Genomic DNA, 19,693 nt, shown 5'->3' on the forward strand with positions numbered 1-19,693 from the left:
TACAACTTTATCATTATTGAAAGCTAAATACATGACTATAACTTCAACAGCTTATCAGACAATATGATTGCAAATAATTTTAGAAGCCATAAAGCAAAAGCAATAGGCAACTATGATCTATTTTGATAATCAATCTACCATTACCATGACGAATAATCTTATTTACCATAGTCGCACAGGACATATTGATACTCGAAATTATTTTATTAGAGAATTGGTAGCAAAAGGAAGCATTCAGATTTCATATTGTAAATTTATGCATTATGGGAGAGTATTAAATATAATGTAAAAATTAGTAAGTCACATGTTTTCTTTATTTAATCATATGCTCTTTTATGTTTTTAATTATCTAAATTAATTGTCCTAATCTTATGGCTAGTGGATAGGTTGTAGATATTTTAGGGATGTATTTATCATGGGTATCTAGTGGCTGATTTTGTGAGTTTATGGTTGCGACTTTGGTGTATAAATTTGTTGGCTAGATATAATGAAATCATATCAGTTCTTCAACATTCTTTGTTCCACCTAGAACCTATTTGATAAAAATCTTAAGTGTTTTCTAATTCGTTGCTCATCCTCTCTTGATTTTGCAGTCAAGTAGAGAAGTTCTTTTGTTTATTCCTAATAAGAATTTTAAAGTTAACAAAAATGTTTTGGAAAGGGAATCATGAAAGAAGAAGAAGAAGAAGAACTCACATTTGGACGTTCGGGTTGCAAGGGAAAAGGACCCACAATGTCTCGATTTTACAACTCCTTTCGATTCTGAAAGCCTCTCTCTCACGGTGGTTAGCCCACCCTTAGCGTCTTCTCTCCTTTTTTTTTTCTTCTTCCCTTTGTCGTGCCAAGCTTCCCGACACACACTCTCGCTCTTCTTTCCCTTTCTTCCCTCTTTTTTTTTTTTTTTTGTTTGGTGGACTAAAAGAGAGGAAAATATGTTGTTTGAGTGTTTATATAGTGGGAAAATGATAAGGGTGGTGAGGTGGGTTAATTTAGGTGATGTGGCAACCTAGGAGGGGAAGGGAATTTAAATTTTTAATTTTAATTTATTTTACAAATTTTTCTTATTTCCTCCTGAATTTCGTTAATAAAATTCGAAGTTCAGTATTTGAACTGTTACATAAAATTATCTTAGAAATGTCCATCTTATCATAGTAAATATAAAAATTATTTCTTTATTATAACTAAAATCCTCAATATCATCTTCAATAAAGTTAAAAAGTAACTCCTTTTCTAAAAGTTTTAGAGATATATAAATAAGAGATCATTATGTCTTATTTCACATAATCAAGATTTTAACTCAATCAGGAATATTTATATAGTAGCTACATAATTGTCACTAACAATTTTTACCTATAAAAGTCTCCTTTGATAAAATTCTAAAGCAACTCATAATCTTCAGATTTTAAAACATAACACATTCAACAATAAAACTATGACGCCTTATATTCCCAAACAGAAATTTACAATATATTAGAAGTGTATGTTTCAACAAGATGAGTAAAACCCAGTAATTAATATGTTACAGACGAACATGAGTATAAAGTGACAAAATTCAAAATAAATAAGAGGCGGACTAAATAATTTACTACCTACACCTTGCTTTGCTCAGCCTCGCTATATCTAATTAATATATTTTTAATTCTATTCAAATCATCAAATTTTGATTAATATATTTTAATAATATTATTTTGAATAAATTATGTTTACATATTATTTTAAATTATATTTTGTTTTAATTAACATTTAAGACTTTCAATTGTTATTTAAATATCTCATAAAAAAAATTTAAAGTTAAAAGAACTAAATAGGATAAACAGTAAGTAGAAAATTTATTATAGAGTGAATCGCGTATATAGAATTTTTTATTTACTTCGAGTATGGAGCAAATTGATTTTACAGTTTTATACGAGTGTGAACTTGTCCCTTTCATAACATCCTATGCTAGTATTTGCTACCGAATTTGAACATTTTCCTAATTTTTTTATTTTATTTGTTAAATATAAACAGCTCAAAATTATTTTAAATTAAATATTAAAATGGTTGCATGCCAATGCAATAATTTTTTTAAAAAAAGTTTGAGGACGATTATCATAAAATTCTTCAAATTGTTTGATATAAATACAATAAAATACTATGCAAAGTTTGAACTGTTATATAGTAAATAATTTTAAATTAAAAATATATATATAATAATAAGAGGTCAAACTGCAGCAAATTGGGAGTAGTTTGATCTCCTAAAGGAGACTGTGTCTTATAAATGTTTTGCTATGTAAGAAACTCTAACAAAACAACAACTAATTAGAAGCTTTTAATAATTTAACTTAAACGAAAAACTTTAACTTTGATGTTCACTCAAAATTTACTGACTTAAAAAGGTAAATTTTTATTAATTTTTGTTCCATTATAGTAATTACTTATTATTATGCTTTATTTGTCCGGATATAGTTTTTAACATTTTTCTTTCCCACTCGATATGTTTATCCAACTCCTTTGACAATACAAAATGAATCTAAACATTATATCAGACAAGTAAAAATATTAATGGTATGAGTTTAATATGATACATACACACCCCCATCACATGGATCCTTTGCCATATGATTTTGCATATTTTAGCGGTGATAACCCCTAAACAAAAAAAAAAATCAAAGAATCGTATTGGTTGACCTAAAAAAATGGTAATTTATATGATACAATTATACCTGAATCACTCTCTTCTTCGATTTGCTATATACCTACCAGTGGTTTATGCCATATATCAAATCCTATTCCCCTTTTCTGTCTCACATACTGCGGATCACCCATGGGAGACTTCCAAGCTGTAATTGCCTTTAAACTGCACAAGACTCAACTCCTCATCTCTGTTGCTGAATCTGGATGCCTCACAGGTGGACTGGTAACCCATAGTTGTGGTAAGCTCTTATCCGCCCATCCCACGTCGCAACAACCACCACAAATCCCCACATGTGAGGCGAGCTCAACGTGTTCTGGCAAGCCCTCTTCAAAATCTTCAACCGAGATTTGCACATTGCTGGTGGAACTGACACTGAGCTTCCACTATCAGGAAGACTTTCCTCGGGCCAAGTACTTGATCCCTTCATCAAAGATTCGAGCAAAAACCCTCGGGTTAAGGAGAAACAATCTGATGAAAAATGAGATATTTTCTCATCTAACTCTCCAATAAGACTCTGGGGGTGTTTTGGCCCATTATCAATGACCCCACCAAGCGTGGGAGATGGGAGTGTTCCTGGTATCATTTCAATCCCATGCCAAGGTATGGCAACCGATGAATCGTGGGACACAAAACTCTCACAGGACCAGATGTTCTTCACCCGAGAAGAAGTCTTCTCCTGGCCAGAATAGTTCCATACATAGACATTACAATCCTCACTTGCTGAGACAATGTGTTTGCCATCCGAGGAGAAGTTTGCAAAGATAGGGCTTGCCGCAATTCTAAGTCCAGACGCTGGAAAGACAACAAATCAGCAAACTACCAAATGAAACCTCAATTCCAAAGAATACAGAGTCAGTCCATTGAATGGCACTTAAGGTCCAAACATGGTCCTCGTTATGTTTATGATGGTGAGGCTTGCTTGTAAATCTAAAACTGGACTCCCTAAACACAAAAGGAAAGAAAGTAAATAAATGAGAAGTTAGAGAGAAAATCTTACCTCTAAACTTGCATATCACGTCACCTCCCGATAGTATCCGAATATTTGAATCAGCTGAAGTGACCATAACTTGGTCAGGATCACTTGGAGAGAACTAGAGGGCAGAAAGTTAATTGGTAAGAGTTTTCCCAACAAAATTGGAGGCTGAGTTATAACTTTTTGCTGAATTAAGATAAGAAGCTGATGTTTAAAAAATATGATGAAATTTAACCACCTGAAAACCAGTTATCCTTTTGCCTGGTAATTTTTTCTTCCCTTGTAAGCTTATTTGAGCGTCCAATTGCAATCTATTATCTGATACAAAACCAAATATAACCGTTCAAGCAATCTTAAAAAAGAACAATTCACGTGAAAGTCAATTACTCGATCCTCCCAAATTTATATATTGCCCGCATAAAAGCAGTAAAAATGACCATGTTTTGGATCAACAGGCTTCTATATGAGAGAATTAGTATATTTCTGCATGCTGCAAACAGAACAAGGTTTTGTAATTCTGTAATCCAACTCAAAACCATCAAATCACCATGACTGTTGAATTTATTAAATGAAGAAACATCAATTATAATGATTAAAACGGAATATAGAGAAAAGAACAATGAATAAGCACACGTTAAAATCTAGTCTTCAAATCCAATACACTTCAAATGACTAGATGGGCTTTTCTCGCAGTAATTTTGCTTCATTTCAAATATAAACGTACCGACAACATCATAAATGCAGCAGTTTCCAGTCATCGCTCCCACAATTGCTCCCTGCAGCAACAAAAGTAAAGGTTTATTTGAATTTTTCTGCTCAAACTTTTATTGGCAATTACTGAAGTTAAATGTATTCTTGCAAAAAATTAAGCTGAGAGAAACAGCCTAGCACATGGAAGCATTTCATGTTACAGGGTTATGTTGTTCGGACTTAATTTTTTTTTTGCCAAATGTGTTGAGTACAACACAACACTGATTTGCGTTGAGTCTATGTCCAGCACTTGATAATTCAGGACTCAAGGTCATGATATATGATAATACGGAAAGGAGGATGATTAACATTTTTAGGTTAGAAGTAGAGAAATACCATGGAAATGGAACCTTCTTTCATGTCTAAACCATTAACCTTTTTGCATCTACAATACTCAATCTGTTATATATCACTAATCAGCACTAAACTTTTTTTATTTTTTCTTATTTCACTAAAAATATGAAACCGCTTTATTTTTGTGCTAAAACACTAAATTTTACTCCAAATATGACATTGTCTAAGTTTCCTATAGGCTTATTAATTTTACTACTTTTTTTTATATCAAATACACACAAATACCAGTCCCATGTTGAGCCCTTCTTTACTAAGCCATTGTATTTTGACCATAAAATTGTCAAGTCACAGACTTAGATCCATAACCATACCAGATAACTGCACCAAGTCCGAGCAACATACTAAATCAGTGATATCAATGTCTGAAACCCAAGTTCCTTCCATCCAAATTCTACTTCAGATTGCCATATTCTATGTTGTTCAAACAAACTAGTTATGATTTATACCAAAATTCCAGAAGAGTTAAATATATGAGCCACGACCCTGACAAATCTCTACTATATGAAATTTAAAATAAATGAAGTTTAAAACCTTTCCATCAGGATGATAACACACAGCTGTAACGATCTCTTTTATGTCAAGATAATCAACAACCCGACAGCCAAGTACTTCCCAAATGCGAACTTTCCCATCTATTGAACCGCTGATGAAATAATTATCATTCACAGGGTTGAAAGCTACACAAGTTACTGCAACAATAGAAAGAATAGTACAAAAAATCAACATCAAACAATTTGAAAATAATAGCAAGAGAGAACAAAAACTGTTTCCACTCTGTAAACCAATAATTGATTGTATATATCAAAATTTGGACAAACTTACAAAAAGAAAAAGCCCTCACCATAATTGTTATGAGAAAATACCCCGAGGCATCTGTCATATCCAACCTGCCAGAGACGAACAGTCATATCCACGGATGACGAAAGCAGAAACTGCAGCAAGCAGATATAAGATAAACATAATATCAGTTTCCAATGTCCACAAGCAAAATACAAGCTCTGAAGTGCCATCCTTCAAATGTAAATAAGTAATAGCAATGTTAGAAAAAGCTAAGGGCAAATACAGATAGAACCAAGGAATACTAGCTGGCATCAATAGATACTTACTCCTTTCTTGGACCAACAGAGGTCCACGATTTCACCTTGGTGTCCCTGGAACTCATTTAGAGGCTTCTCTAGTATCCGGAAGACCTTTGGGGGTAAAATCACACAAGTTGAGTCTGATGCCCTCCTGAATCTTTTCTTTTTATCTATTTTTTCATCATCATTGTCAAAAGGAGCTAATTGGGAAAGATGATTCATTGTGAAGCAGAGAGATGGAGAATCAGTTTCAGGCATGTCAACTTTTTCTGCTCTTTCATCTTCAATGATTTTCCAGACACGGATAATACAATCTTCACCAGCACTTGCCAAGTATCGCCCATCAAGACTAAACTTCATTGTCAAAATTGAGCCTTCATGTGCTTTAAAATCTTGTCCAACATAGAGAGAAGACAGTTCCTTGGAACGTTTTTTACGGGGTTGAACATGAACAGTTTTCATCCTAGCCCTTGAAGTTGATTCGCGTTTACAGTTCTCTGTAGCAGCATCCTTATGTCTCTCAAGAATATGTGTCATGGCACCTAATTTCCTCAACCAACCTTTCTTCATTTTCCCCTTTGCACCAACCGAATTCCTTGTTTCATCAACTTGTGTACACAGGTGTTGCTGAAACGAAGGAGATGAGGGTGTAGATCTCTGAAATTCTTCAAAACTGACTGACTGATTCGAGCCCGATTCACTCCGATTGTTAGGTATTTCACTTTGACTTGATTCAATTGTAAACTCCATTAGGTCTTGGACATTATCCCCCAAAACATCATTTGATATTGATTTATGTGTAGAAGTTGACCAAGATGACAGTGAAGACTGATCTATTGAGAGTTGATCTCCCAAACCAGAAGTCCTCAATACTGCTCCACTATTTTCTGTAATTCTGTCAGCAATCAGTTGGATTTGATTAGAGATGATATTCGAATCCACTCTGGTGATTAAGTTGTTATCTAACCGTACACCCATGCATTCCATGAACCTGCGGCGTCGATTATGAACACTCTCTAAATTCCTAGTCCAAAAATCATATTTCAAACTATCCATGAACTCAAAATTAAAATCATCAAAGCAATCAGAACTGCAATCAGAGACAGAAGATATCTCTTCACGGGCATCAAAGAATTGGTCCCCATCTTCCTCGCTATAATTTCCCATCGTTGCTTTTGCTCAACTCGCAGAATCCTGACTCGAGAAAAACGGAGGAAAAAAGAAAAAAGAAAATTAAGCTTCAAAAGGGTATATTGACGTGGTCAAATCTGTGTTAAACAACATGAAATTCTTCTTTTTGATTGGCAAAAGGAAACACCCAAAAGGCAAAACGAAATCAAATGAATACCGAAGATCAAATCCATGAACTTGAAAACAAGGACACCAAAAGAGACCTTGCAATAAACAATTCAGTCCAGAAACATGACCCGGAAATGGAAATAAAGAAAGAGACTCCTGACTCTACCTAACATACACCAAAGCATAACATTCAAGTATATCCAAGAGGAGATTGCTTTGGAGCAAAACAAAGAAACAAATTTATTAAAAAAATAATTAGGAAAACAAAACAAACAATAGATACGTTTTTGAAAGATTTGCTCACCTGGGTCACCTTAAAATCTTGGTCAAACCCCAGGATTCCACTCACCATGGAGCTTTCCGCTTCTCCAATCTCCCTCCTATACAACTTTCCACTTGGGTAGGACAAAAGGCAAAGAAACAAATCAGTAAACATTGTAAAAACAAATTAATAAAGAGTAACTACGCATATATATATATATATATAATACCATGTTCAATGACAAGCAGATTAAAAGTGGTAAGGCCAAAACTGCATCGGTTTCGGCGTCAATACGAAGAAGGAGGGGGAAAGGTACGAAGAAAGAGGAAGAAGATTTGGTTATGGTGTTTTACTCTGTTTACGAGTCAATCCCATGGAAATTGATTTTCGTTTGAGTGTCGAAGTACTGTTTGGTTGGTCGGATTCGGTGACTCGTTTGCTTGTTTAATAGTTTTTATTATTTTAGCGGCCAAAAAATTCATGGAGGCGTTGGTCCGTCATTTGTATATTACCGGCCGTCTTATTTGGACGATTCACGTGAAATTAAGATTTAATCAAATTATATTTTATTAAATTCCTTATTTTCCACCTAAATATAAAAAAAAAAATTATTTCAAAAATTAAAAAATATATATTTTATTTAGAAATACAATTTTTAGTATAGTATATATTTTTTTCAAATTAAATGTTTGTTTAGTAGAAAATCCCATTCATTTTTATAATTGTTTAGTTCATGAATTACTTGTTATTTTAGAATTTAGTTGTGAATTTTTTTAAATAATTCAATCTTTAAATTTAAAAAATTATTTCAAATTGTGATTTTTTATTTGAAGGTTCATTCTAAAAATTAACAATAAGATTTGTTTATTTTATTCAAAACATATAGATGGTAACAATTAATAGAAAAAGTCTCTAATGAACATTTTCTAGATTTCATTTTTAATTTTTATTTCTTAATAGAAATATCATTCTTTTAACATAAATATCGAATTTGGGTGTCTATCATGAGCTCTACCTTCAAATTTTTATGGGTTATTTCATTCGACATGATTAAAATTATTGAAATTTACTTTAATTAATCTAGATTCTTTTTTTTTCTTTAAGTAGAGAAATTTTTTTAATTCATATAAATCAACATAAGTCCTTTTCTAAGTTGTTTTGGCAGCATAATAGAAAAGTATATTCATTGAGTTATTACATTATCCTTCACAATTCCTCTCTAACATGGACTTTTTTTATGATGTTCAAAATCTAGTCATTCTCCTTGGCAAAGCTATGAAAGCAATATATACATCCCAAGTAGGTTAAACACTTTATTTTGACAGAAATCATCAGTTTGTATCATAGCAAAGGTAAATCAATGATGTGGTTTTGCTCATTAACTCATCTTATCCATCAGCATTTAAGAGTCGCTCTTTCAACTATTTCTAAGTGTTGTTTGGATAACTTTCATAATAATTTATTAATGTACGGTATTGTATGTTAAGAATAGAGTATATTTGAAAAGATTGTGTATTAATGTATGATAATTCAGCTATTTTTATTTTGATTAATAAAATAATATAGTTGTATATTTAAATCATATTATCTATTTTATTTATATGTTATTATATATAATAATACATAAAAATTTAAAAATATAAAAGATAAATAATATATATAATTAAACAAATATATATTTAATTATGTATATTATATATGTATATATATAATTAAATATACCGATATATGTATGTATATAAGTAATTAAATATATTGTAAACATGTATATATGTAATTAAATATATAGATATATGTATATATCTAATTAAGTATATTATATATGTATATAAATGATTAATACAGATATATGTATATATATTACTAAATATATATATACGTATATATAATAAAATATAAAAAAATCAAGTCACAATACAAAATGAAATCAAGTGCCTATATGTATGTATGTATGTATATATAATTAGATGAAAAAAAAAAAAGAAAAAAAAAAGTGAGTATAAATGTAAATAATAAAAAAGATTAAGAGTATAAATGGAAAAAAAATCATCTAGATCACATTAAACTACTTATTTGTTGGTTTGAAAAAAAAATTAAAAAAAAATTGTAATTTTTGAATAATGCAATAACTGTAAAAAAAAAATTATATCATATATATGAAAATACAAGCAAACAAGATAAAATTATAAACAAATTATACCGTACATTAATATACCATCATTCAAACAGGACTTAAGAGTTATAGTTGATAAATATGTTGATCTTCATCTTTTACTACCAATAAAAGAATAATTTATTTTATGTGATATTCTTTTTTATTAAAGGTTGTGTTAAAAAATTTTGGGTACCAAACTGATATGACATTTTATCCTATAAAAGTTGACTAATGATCATGCACTGAATGCCCTCTTATGCTCTTGGTTTGAATAATTTATTAATCACTAATAATCTTTTTCTTGATCATATGATAAGACTATAGTTGGGGATTTGTAAAAGATAAGAAACCAAACTATTTTCAAACTTATTGTTCTTTAACTATAAAATGTTCGGTATTATTTATTTAATTTTATTTAGAGTTTTATGCTTATAAAACTTGGGAATACTTTAAAACTACCTACATGGCTTATAAATTGGCACAAGCCTTCCCCTTGTTACACAAAGTTTAATATACATGTTTAGTTTCACTTATTAACTTGTTATAGGCTTAGAGTGGTCTTTATTGTGTGGAGGGCCAAGTCTTATTGTATGCAATTAAGCTCATTGAGAAACCTCTCTTAATTATAATGGTTAAATAAACTACTGTTTTATTTAATATGTACAATTTTTCAATTTTAGTGTAGAACGATTGCCTAGTTGTGGTAGAGAACATCAACCGTCTACACTTTTAGTTGATGATGTTTGTGACTTAATTGTATGAAATAATTGTAATTTTAGTTTTCATTTTTGTCCATAAAATTTATAATCAAATTTCATGTACTATACAAATTTTGCTTTGTCTTTCACTAATAACTTAATTTGGGATGTTCTTAATATTGTTGCTTCTCTCATCCCATCAAATGTAATTTCATTTTATTAATATTATTGTGTTCATGTTTCCTTTTTTTAAAAAAAAAAATTATTGATTTATATTATATTATGTTTCTATAATTATATTTTTCATCTTACAGAACAAAAGATTATTATATTTTTCAGTTTTTAATTCGGATTAAAATAAAAATAAAAATTATCGTTATTTCAAGCATAAAGTATCCATATATGTTACAGTTAGTTTATAAAGAATTAGTTCATTTTAATTTAATATGTGTACATATAAGACATTAACTCCACTACAAATCGTTAAGTTAATTTCTGTATATTGAAAGAAATCTATTTAATATAGTAAAAATTAAGAGATTTATGTACCAATAAAAAATAATTAAATGGTGAATTCAATTTATAAACTGAGACACACTTAATGAATGTATTGAATAATTACTGGTAATAAACTTTTTGAAATGTGTGGTGCAACTTTAAGACTTTTAACGTGTCAACACGAGTTGGACTTTGACATTCTCAATTCTCATGCTTACACTAAATAATTTTCCGCGGACCAACCAGTCAATATTGAGTAGTCATCAGTATATTTCATTCTCTTTCTAATTATTGAACGAAATTTCATTATGAAGGAAAAATCAATTAACATTTTCTTCATTACTCATTATATCAAAACTATTCAATTAATTTTAATCCTTTCAGGCAATCAAACCAAATGAGGACTTTTCTATCTTTCTCATATATACCCCCATTGTTAAAACAAAGGGAAACAGAGGAAACAAAAAAAAAGAAAAAAAAAAAAATATATATATATATATATATATATAAATACTAGTGCCTTTAATCCAAATACAATTTGATTGTGGAGCTTCGTCCCAGCAGTAGAGACAATTAAGCAACCCAAGGAAACATGATGGACTTCATGTGCTATATCAGATCAGTAGTGAATGTGAGACAATTAAATATCTCAAGGAGATGCTTAACATGGAAGGAGTTTACCTCAATTATGTTTTTTTATTAAAAAAAAAAAATTAATTTTTCAAAAAGCTTGAGTCCATAAAAGATACCCTATAACTCAGTAGCTACGGCCCGATCCACACCCTAATTGCTCATGAAGTCAGACACCCATTTGTTATGGTTATCCCTAATGACGGGGGAGAGTATGGAGATGATCGAATCAACTCTTATAACTCACTCAACATTAAGAAATACCGAAACTTCAACCGTTTAGATAAATTCTTCTCTCTAATTGAATCTACAATTATAAAAAGAATGCAAAAAATAAAAAATATAAAAATAAAAAAATAAAAAATATATACTACAGACTTGCTGATAAGTTAATATCTGCTTCTTAGCTCATCAAGACTTCTGAGACTCCTACTTCTCGAAGAAATTGAAGAAACTAAAATTAACAAAATTGTTAATAGAAAAATAACCTAAGTTTTCAAAAATTTTCTCAAATTAATTTAATTGATGTATTTACAACTTATGGGTAAATACATATTTATAGCATTTTTTACGATAATCTAAATGAGTACAAAACTCTTGCATAAATTAATAAAATAATATCATAAATAAAATTTTATCTAAATTGAGGATAATTACATAATAAAATATTTATTATATCTCATCTAAATACAAAATAATTAATTAAATAATTATTGGAATAAAATTTATATTAAAATAATAATAAAAATAAGATGAGACGTTATCTCATGTGATTTCCATGTAAAACACATGGAAAAATTAATTTAGATGTGGAAATTAGATAAATATTAAAATAATTAAGATATATCATTATCCTAATTAATAGGGTTGCTGGAAAATTAAAATAATACTCCCATTTATCCAAATCTTCAAGATAGCCATGCCTTCTTTGGACATCCACCTTGTGCAGACTTCTTCCTCTAATTTCCTTATATTTATTCAATTAAATTAATTATTTAAAGTTGCTTAGCTGTGAAAACCTTTTTAGAGTAGGAAGGATTAAAATAAATAAATTTTAAAGCTTATCCAAGAATAGGTGCCACTCGGGCTTCAAGGTTGTTTGAATTGGGCCGTTTGGCATGCAAACGGGCCTTTGGGCCACGCGGGGCTACTATTGGGCATAGGCTTCGGGCCACACATGTAGGCCCATGTGGGGCATGGGCTGAATAGCTCGTGCACACGTGTAGGGGTGTGTGCATGTGGGCTGTCTTCCCCTTGCGTGCATGTGTGCGTGCACCAAGCGTGGGGCCTGCTTGGTCCACACAGTTGCACGGATTGTGTGTGCGATCAAAGGCCTTCCAAGGCCCATTCTTAATTGGGTCGTGGGCCTCCTTGGCCATGAGTCTTGACTCTTCTTAGGTCATGACTTATTCTCCAAATCTATTAACCTTACTTGGGCCTTAAGCTTCCTTTGGGCAAACTTGGCCCATTCATTAGAATAATCCAAATTAGCAAAAGTAGTCAGGAATGAAATTACTTTCCTATTCTGCGCATTCTCGTTTAGGAAACTAGAACTTACTTTCTTGTTTGAGGTTGGACCTGCTGGATTCCTCTTTCATCTAGATTGACATCATTGACACCAAATTTATGTTATCCAATATCACATCACCTAATGAGGCCAGTAGAAGACGTAGACCATAGATCACCAAGAGTAGAGCTATCTGTATTAAAGCTTGAACCACTCAGGAGATGGAGTCTTCTAGTTAACCTAAGGATGTTTGGAAAGGTAAGTATGTCCAGTAGGTTAAAATAGATAACCCAAACTTCCTGAAACTCCAAAGTTATATTCATAATGGACGGGTTAATTGGGATACTAATGTACTAAGCATTCCCAAAGATAATTTCGTTCCTTTTATTCCTCAATATCCGAACAGCAGTAAGAAAGATCATCATCCTCTAACTAGCACTACTATAGATACTGATATTCGTGTTGAGATTTCGTTTTGGCCACCTATTAAAAGGAATAGAAAAAAAAAATTATTAGCAAAATGATTTTCAATTAAAATTTTCCAAACTTAGAGTGTCAGAAAGCAATCTCTAGCGATGTGTAACTTATCTTTTATTCTCAAATGGCAATTCTGGCACTGTTCCACATCTACCGTGCCCATAGGATAAGGGCGTAAACTTAGAGTACGCAACCGTGAATATCCTATAGGATGTTTGGGGCTAGATTGAATTATTAAGAGTATCAGGTCAAATACGCATGGGAGTGATGTTCAAACAAACATCAAGAAGAAAAAGATCGACGCACCCATGTTATTTTCAAGAACTATCGGGATTAGCATACGAGGCTATAATACACCATCCAAGATGGACAACAAAGACAGACAAGTAAAGATGAAAAATGAGGGAATAATCTCCGATTCAGACATCTCTTTAAAAATTAACACTATTCTTATCAACAACTTTCCAATCCATGAGGTGAACTTTCTAGTTAGAACTAATAGAGCCCCAGATGAAATCCGTAATGACTGCCCATCTAAGAAGAAATCGAGCTAGGAAAAAGTATGGTATGCGTTGAATATGATAGGATAATAACCAAGATTGACTTGGTAAGTGTGATCGACCCACCATAGAAAAGTGGGGAATTTGCCACCTAACTAATCTCTTTTGAACACAACCAACCACCTCCCAATAAGTATTTTGGTCAGTCCCAGAATAGAATAAGAGGACCCCAAAGTATCTCCTAAGGCGATAGTATTAGATTTCAAGCCAGTCATAGATAACAGATGCCTTAGCTCCCTAATGATATTCTTAGATAAAAAATTTTGTACTTAACAAGGCTAGTATTTTAATAGAAGCTATTACAAAAAACATCAAAATAGCTCTTAATGGTCTATATTTGCTCCATAGAAACTTTAACAAAGAGAATTAAACCATATACAAAAAGTGAGAAAGTCATGGTCCACACCAACCTATTCTAAAGAGAATCCACATTCCTTCTTTAACAACCTATTCTTTATCTTATCCTTGAGGACAAGGTTCCTCTCAATAGGAGGGAATTATAAGGTGACGAGCTCACATGAAGAAAAATATGATAGAAAGTAGACACTTAGAACGAGCTCACAAAGAAGAATGAGACTCAGACCATTCAATTTAAATGAGTCCATGAAGGGAAAAATGAAACAGGAAGTAGAGAATAGTTGGCAACACGGGGTGCAATCTAAAATAAAAAGGAAATGTGTTAACTACTGGCAAGTACGGGGATTAAATAGGCTATGTGTCATCCTTCCAGGATTAGTGAGGGATATGTGGAACAAATCTAAAATGGGTATTTAAGGGAAATTAAGGTTAAAGGAGATTAATGGAACGCAGAGGATAATTACTTATCTTTCGATTTACTTTTATTTAAATATTATGTTTTACAACTTAATATATAATAATTTTCATTGATAACTGTTTGGTAAATAGATAATTAATATATAGTTTGGAATTTATATATTTATCCTGATGTTACTTCTTTAAGTGACTTCTACTTGAAATACATTTTCTTTATTTAGTTAAATACTAGAATAACTATAAAAAAAAATAAAATTACATTTTTTTTATAAATTATTATGTATTGCCATATTAATTTTATTTTAATATTTTTGGGATTTTTTCAAAGATGAAGAAAATCTAAATTTTCATTGACTTCATTCCACCAAATTAACAACTTAAAGTGTTTTTAAATAAGTTTACATCAAATTCAAATTTCTTAAAATAATCTATCATAATATAAAAGATAAATATAATTCAAATTTTCTAAAAGATAAACTTTCACTAATAATATAATTTTTTTTATAAAATAAATATATTTTAAATTGAACTAAAGATAAATTTTATTTGAATTCAAACTAATAAATAAAATAATTTATAATTTGTACATTAATCTTCAACAAGGACTTGTTAGAATTTTTTTCACGATGAAGGAAATCTAAATTTCTATTTATTTCACTTGTTTATTAAAATTAACAACTTAAAGTATCTTTCAATAGGCTTACATCAAATTGAAATTTCCTAAAAATAATTTACCACTATCTAAGAGATAAATATAAATCAAATATCCTAAAAGATAAATTTTCGGTAATAACATGATATTTAAAAAATAAACACATTCTAAATCTAATTAAAGATAAATCATATTTGAATTCAAATTAATAAGTAAAATAATTTATAATTTCTACATTAATTTTCAACACTCTCTGTAATACTCGGGTCCGAAAATCGACTCGGGATGATTTTCTTTATTTTATTTATAAAATTTTTTAAATAATTAATTTTATTAATTTTAATTTTATTTTATTGAATTTTTTAGGAAAAAAAAGAATTAGAGACAAAATTTTGAAAAAAATGGGTGAAATTTTAAATTTAGTGGGTATTTTTTAAAGAAAAATTAAAAATAGGGGGTTAAAATACAAAAAAAAAAGTTTGGCCACATAGGATGATCCAGTCAGCAGCTCCGACGAACCGAAGCACGCTGTTTGGCAACCCCGTTGAGCGAGCTGTCTGCCTAGTGATTTGACGGCCCAGATCTCATCCCCTGTGCATGAACAGCCGAGATGCGTTTCACCTTTAGATGTGATCGGATAGACGAGATGGATCGTGATGAACGATTCGAATTCGCCCACGCCACCAGCCTAAACGAAAAACCATTGAACAGTCCTTCTCGCCCCACGTCGACATAAACGAACGGCTCAAATCGAAGAGGAGAGGGTATTTAAACTCCTATTCGCAGGAGAACTTAACCCTAGCCGCCAGCCTCTGCTAGAGAAGAAGAACCAGACCCGAAGAAGAAGACCGGCTCCCAGTTGCCGCCGCGCTAGAGCCACCACCGATCACTAAAAAAGATAAAATTTTCTCCTTCTCGCTCAGAATTTGATTCTGAGTCTCCCTATGACCATATAAGAGCAAAAGGGACAGTGTGTGAGTCAAAAGCTGCGGACAAAGCCCAGCGGAGCCACCACAACCAAAACCCTAAACCCCCTTCGACGAACCCCTTCCCGTTTTCCGTTTCACACGATTCTTTGACCATTGTATTCACCATCTCTTTTTGTACAGGTTAGTCAAAGGAGAAACTCCAGCAGCGAAGAAGAATCGACAGAACCATCGCACCTAAAGACCCGTCGATAGGTTCGATTTTTTGGTTTTCTACCAAATTGAGGCTTCCTAACGTATTTTTTTGCAGGCATATATGTAAAACCGGTCAAAACCAGCCAAAAACTGGCTAGCCAAGGCAAACCGCTGCCGTGGGCAACAGAGATGGCGCCGAAGCACGACAATGCCACTGTTCCAGAATCCTGAAATTGGTTAGAAAGAATTTTCAACAGCGATTTTGGATTTTTAGGATATTTTTGGGTACGTGACGAGTCTTTTGATTCACACAGAAAAAGTTCAAGAAATCCTGGGTCCGCTAGGAGGCATAGTGGGTAACACAACATTTCAAAATACTGATCCCGGTAAGAATCCCTCACCCTCTTCCCTGTTACGGTAAATTGAAGTTTAATAATCGAATATCTTGTGTTTTGTAAAAAATTAAAAAATCTTAAAAATAATTACAAGTCACTAGTGGAGTCGAAAATGGTTAGTTCATATTTGCCATGATTCATTGTGTATTTTTTTGCATTACTTGAATTGCTTATTATTATATTGTGCGTATTTAATTGATGATTTTGAATTATTTTTTTTGATTGTTTGGTTTACCTCACTGCACATTCTCGTGTTGGTCTGTTCTTAAATAAAAAATCCTAATTATGTTCTTAATATACATATCGCCTAGTTACGTAACCTATTATTGATTTGTGAATACGAAATGGTGGCATGAAATTGACGATTGATTGATGATATAGATATATGTATGAAAGGCTTACTGGGTACCTTGGAAAAGGGTGGACGGACCCGGTACATACAAAACCTTACTGTGAATATTATCTCAACCGGACGGGGTTGAGAAGTCCCGTATCGGAAGGGTTTAGAAGATATGGTTCACCCTTATACTGGATGGGGTATCGAGCTGATGGTGTGTTTGGTGCCCATTACTGAACGGGGTATGAGGACGACTAGGTTAATTGATAAATCTAGATATTAGGTTCACGAGTAGGAGAATATCCCTATGGACCCCCAGGGGTCCCAGTAAGCAGGTTAAAAGGAGAATAGTTAATCTTGTTCACTTGTACATAAAATCATAATGTTATTTGAGTATTTATCTTTATAGATTGATTTTGAAAAATTCGCAACGATAAGTATGGAATAAACGATTTTCTCTATTGTCAAACGAATCTACTTAAATAAAAGAGCTCTATTAGTTGTTTTATGATTTTTACCAACTTTTAATTTTCAGTATCAGTGATTAATGTTATCTTCTTACTGGGCTAGTATACCTTACCATTTCATTAACTATTTTAGATCAAGAAGATCAAGATCCAAATCCTGATCAGTAAGAGAGTTGTAAGTAGTTCACCTCCTGAATTCTCTTCAAGTACTAATGCGGTTAACCCATAGGATATCTACTTATTTATTTTTAATTATCATTTTTCTTTTTTTATGAACCAATGTAGAAGGGATATTTTCGTAACCTTATTGGGTATTCTAAATTATTGTGTAAGGAATATAAACCCCAATTTTATTATTCGCTTCCATATTTAAATAATAAATCATTTTATTTTAGTTTCAGACTTTTACAGTTGGTATCAAAGCCGCGTTCCTCAGAACCTTTCCTTACACAAAGACTTAAAAACACCAAATACATACTGTCACTCAATCATTTCTTGTGAAATGCAGGTATAAGGATATAAGGAGAGTAAGGCCCTCACTAAACCGAACAGCCTGAGATGGTTCACTTCAAGAGGATGTTGATCGACTCTTTAAAATGCTGGAGAGACTCATCTTTGACCTACAGACCTGGGAGGAAAGGAGGGAGTTGTTTGACCCTCTCCAGCTACCACAGTTTGAGCCACCCTTGCAGCGAAAAGATCCAAAGCCACCCCGGTACAACCCCGCTCCTCCACCGCATCATCGGGCACCGTTACAGTACAATTTGGTGTCCTTACCATACAACCAGGTGCCGTCATAGGGTGGACCACTCAGCCACTCTCTAGCACAATCTAGTCCTTCTTTCACGGGACCCGATTCCACCCATTATGGACTTAGGCTACATTGAAGATATAAAAGACTAAATTCATCTACCTTTGTAGGGGCATCCTCTTTCAAAGAGTCTGAGTATTGGTTACCTGAGACAGAGAAGGCCTTCGTGACTCTTGGGGTGGTTTCTGAAGAGAAGGTTGTATTTGTCACCTACATGCTCGTGGGAGAGGCAGGTCGCTGGTAACAGCTCAAGCGGGCCACCCTGCCCACTCCAGTCACTTGGGAACAGTTCCTAATGGCCTTCAATGTAGAGTACCTTCCAGAGCACCTTCGACATTTGAAAGAAATAAAGTTTTCACACATAGTCTAGGGTGATATGACTGTGTCAGAGTATGCTTGAAAGTTCCTAAAATTAGACCAGTATTCCCCCGAGAGTATGATGGATAAAGGTAGAAAAGTAAGGAAGTTCGAGTGGGGCCTCCATCCTGAAATCAGACAGCAATTGTACATATTTGAGCTCAGTACCTACTCAGCCGTTCTGACCAAAACACAGCTAGTAGAGAGAAACATTCGTATCTTCCCTCTAACAGTGAAAAATCCCAAACTCTCGGTTTCACACCGTAAACTAGAATCCACTATATCGATTCAGCAGAACAAGAGGCCTAGGCCAGTGACTCAGACTCTTTCTCAAGCTCTGGCAACAGGACGCGATAGAACTTGCCAGCACTGTACTTAATATTATGGGGATCGACCCTACTATCGTCTCAACAACACCTGTCGTATATATGAGAGTGTCCAATACTACGTGAGAGAGTGCCTGTGAAATCAGAATAAGGCCAGACCTTATATTCAAGGTAGAGCTTATAACTCAACCAGTAGGATGCTGAAGCTACCCAAATGTGATATAGGGTACGTACACTATCTGTAATTACCTTGCATATGTTTTGATTGATACTAGTGCTTTATATTCGTTTGTCTCACATGCCTTTGCAAAAAACTTGAATGTATTACCTGAAGAACTTGATTATGTGATGTTTATATCTATTCCTAGAAGTAGGACACTAGTAGGGAAGATTATATACAAAGCTTATATCATAGACAAAGCAAAGAGAAAACTAAGTGTAGACTTGATAGAGATAGACATGGGGGACTTTGAAATAATTCTGAGAATGAACTAATTAGTGGCGTATCACACCACAGTAGATTGTTTTCATAAGAAA

At 32.5% G+C, this 19,693-nt stretch overlaps 1 protein-coding gene across 2 annotated transcripts; it reads right to left on the bottom strand.

Moving 5' to 3' along the window:
- Positions 1-2,497: 2,497 nt before the first annotated feature.
- LOC110820074 (Transducin/WD40 repeat-like superfamily protein) lies at positions 2,498-7,869 on the bottom strand. Of its 2 annotated transcripts, XM_088217925.1 has the most exons (9): positions 7,621-7,869; positions 7,434-7,524; positions 5,858-7,024; positions 5,593-5,683; positions 5,283-5,440; positions 4,372-4,423; positions 3,886-3,965; positions 3,672-3,765; positions 2,498-3,466 (listed from the first exon to the last, which is right to left on the bottom strand). In XM_088217925.1, exons 3-9 carry the CDS (start codon positions 6,995-6,997, stop codon positions 2,883-2,885), a joined length of 2,199 nt encoding a protein of 732 aa, XP_088074051.1. In that variant the 5' UTR covers positions 6,998-7,024; positions 7,434-7,524; positions 7,621-7,869; the 3' UTR covers positions 2,498-2,882. The 2 variants fall into 2 exon arrangements, with proteins under 2 accessions (XP_088074051.1, XP_088074052.1); XM_088217926.1 differs by lacking the exons at positions 7,434-7,524; positions 7,621-7,869 and having other exon boundaries at positions 5,858-6,821; positions 6,922-7,024.
- Between the last annotated feature and the right edge of the window lie 11,824 nt (positions 7,870-19,693).

Source organism: Carica papaya, chromosome 4 (assembly GCF_054855325.1).
Source record: "Carica papaya isolate Zhongbai chromosome 4, ASM5485532v1, whole genome shotgun sequence".
NCBI classification, from domain to species: domain Eukaryota; kingdom Viridiplantae; phylum Streptophyta; class Magnoliopsida; order Brassicales; family Caricaceae; genus Carica; species Carica papaya.

What these genes read in the sequence shown, in the direction of transcription:
- LOC110820074 (XM_088217925.1), bottom strand. Translation starts at nt 6,997, where the DNA reads ATGGGAAATTATAGCGAGGAAGATGGGGACCAATTCTTTGATGCCCGT. An exon ending in TCTGTTGGTCCAAGAAAGGA is followed by an intron (nt 5,684 to 5,857) that starts GTAAGTATCTAT and finishes TGCTTGCTGCAG; the next exon opens with TTTCTGCTTTCGTCATCCGT. An exon ending in ATTTTCTCATAACAATTATG is followed by an intron (nt 5,441 to 5,592) that starts GTGAGGGCTTTT and finishes CTATTGTTGCAG; the next exon opens with TAACTTGTGTAGCTTTCAAC.